Consider the following 2,494-nt stretch of genomic DNA (forward strand, 5'->3'; position numbering starts at 1 on the left):
AACTTTTAAATCTTTGGATTATCTAAAACAAACAAAAATGAAGTAAAAAATTGAATGAAAAAGAAATTATAAGATGCAATAAAAATTTGTATCTGTGTTGTTGGCCCGTGCGACCTACATTTACTAGTATTAACAATAGATAAGAGTTAAAGACAAAAATGGTCTTAAAGCAGGCAAATATCTAAATTGTCATCCACACTACAACAATTTTTACATTTCCGTTACCGAAGGGTTCCATTTACTGAATCACCCTGCCAGAAAATTGTACTATGCATACAGATGATTTTTTTTTTTTTTTTTTTGGTGTAGATAAAAATTGTTGAATTCTCTACGCACAAGAGTAATTTTTTGAATTACCTTGATGAAATTCTTGCCTCTGCAGTTAGCCAAATAAGCATCCAATATGTGTCTGTCTACGGTTCTTGGAGGAAAGGGAGTTGAGGCAGGATAAGAGGAGGCCACCACAGGGGGGGTGGGGGGGGGGTTACAACAGCATGTTTGGAAGATTTGGCAAAAACCCTTTGGCTGAAGTTATAATAACTCTCATGCTTGTAAAACAAAACAAAATTAAATAGAAAAAGATACTTAATAAAGAAAGCACTTTAACAGAAAATAGCGGAATATATATAAAGTTGTAAACTCTAAATGTTTCATTCCAATCTATTGAGTAGTCAAATGATAAGAATCTAATTTGCTAATGACCAACGGGGGGACAGGGAAAAGGCGGCATTACTAGAGTTAAATTCCACAGAATTTTGTCACTAAACATGTTCTATTTTACCTATCAACCTGAGAACTAATGGAGTTAGCAATCTTTATCCAGAACTTGTTCAAAGAGGATTACTAATAGTTAAGCTCTGTGACTTTGAGACCATGCTTAACATACTTGGAGTTTCATAGCCAACGGCACCTGTATTGTTTGAGCTCTCACCTAGTAGTATTAGCTGTATAGTTGTATCACCCCTAGTTGTGGATCTCTGCCAAAAATGTGAGCTTAAACCAGAGAGCATATAAGCTCATCCCATTTGCTCGTAGAGTTCTTCACTTGCCATCCTCTCTGTGATTTCAGTCAGTTCAGCGTCAAGCCTGTTACACAGACCATCACCTGCTTGGGCAGATGCTGAAGACAAAAGGCAAGACCTTCTGTTATTTAGCAGAGCCTGTGCACCCTCAAGATTTCCCCTCTCTGCCATCTCTTGTGCCTCTGCTATCGTTTCCTCTACTGCTAGGCGGTTTATCTGCCTATTAACCTCCAGGCTTACTACTACATCTGTAGGAGACAGCACTTGAGGTCGACGTATCTTAACTGTCTTAGCCTCCACTCTGACCATTTCGTTGGACACAGTATTTTTGTAAGAACAAACAATTTGCAAGAGTGATGTTTCCACCATGTCCTCAACTTGAGCAGTTTTAACTGAGGGAATAGACAAGTATACGAGAAACTCTTTCTCCTCATCTGCATACAAGTCCCCGATGTTAATTACGCCTTGCTGTCCTTGTTCGGAAATTTCACTTGCATATCTTCCTGAAGGAATGGACACAATCTTCACTCCAGGTGATGCTGCTGTGCAGCTAAGTTGAAGCTCCTGGACTACAACACTGAGGAGACCACCAATACACATTGCAAATGCATCTTGAACAGTAATAACAGATTCAATGAATGAAAATGTGCCCCCTGATGCATCGGATATAGCATGCATAGCAGAAGAATCATGGTCTGGACCAAACCCGAACGTATGAACAGGGAAAGTTGACAAATCCTCTGCCTCTGGCACTTCTCTATTGCAAGGACGAATGGAAGAAGGCAATAGACTCAAATAATCAGGGATCAATGTTGGATTTGAGGATCTATGATTTCTATTGCTATTGCGTCGATTCACATTATCACTGTTATAGGTGTCTCTCCCATCAGACAAGAGAATGATACTCGCGACTGGATTCTTTTCACGCCTTTCTTCAAGAACACGAGCTCCAATCTTGAGTCCTTCCACAATATTTGTCCCACCATTTGCTGAAATACCATTGATAGCTAGTGCAGCTTCTTGACGCCCTTGTTCAGTCATCCTTCGCAAGGGAAAGTTTCTTTGAGCTCTTGATGAGAGAGTAACAATAGCTAGCAGGTCGGAAGGCCCCAAGTTATCTATCACAAAGCACACTGCTTGCTTCAAGAGAGTCAACTTTGATCCATTCATGCTTCCACCTAAGTTGCTCGGACACGGATGCGGGTGTCCGACACGGGTGCGGATCTAGAGGTCGGATCTTTCAAGATGTAAATTTTAAGTCAAATCTTTGTCCAATTGGACTGAGCTGAAATCTAACACATGGGACGGATCACCATGATATTTCCGGAGCATAGACACATGGAACACCGGATGAACCGCTAATAAACTAGGTGGTAATGCAAGCCTGTAGACTACTTCACCCACCCTTTTCAAGAATTTCAAAGGGTCCAATATACCTAGGGCTCAACATGCCCTTCTTTCCGAACCTCATT

General features: G+C 40.7%; 1 protein-coding gene across 1 annotated transcript; it reads right to left on the reverse strand.

The window, feature by feature from the left end:
• Positions 1-669: 669 nt before the first annotated feature.
• Positions 670-2,275, reverse strand: LOC107813724 (E3 ubiquitin-protein ligase WAV3-like). Its single transcript, XM_016639025.2, has one exon. The coding sequence runs from the start codon at positions 2,190-2,192 to the stop codon at positions 1,017-1,019; it is 1,176 nt and encodes a 391-aa protein (XP_016494511.2). The 5' UTR covers positions 2,193-2,275; the 3' UTR covers positions 670-1,016.
• Positions 2,276-2,494: the final 219 nt, after the last annotated feature.

Source organism: Nicotiana tabacum, chromosome 17, assembly GCF_000715075.1.
Source record: "Nicotiana tabacum cultivar K326 chromosome 17, ASM71507v2, whole genome shotgun sequence".
In the NCBI taxonomy this organism is placed as follows: Eukaryota; Viridiplantae; Streptophyta; class Magnoliopsida; order Solanales; family Solanaceae; genus Nicotiana; species Nicotiana tabacum.

Excerpts from the sequence above, each read along its gene's own strand:
- LOC107813724 (XM_016639025.2), bottom strand. The coding sequence starts at position 2,192 with ATGAATGGATCAAAGTTGACTCTCTTGAAGCAAGCAGTGTGCTTTGTG.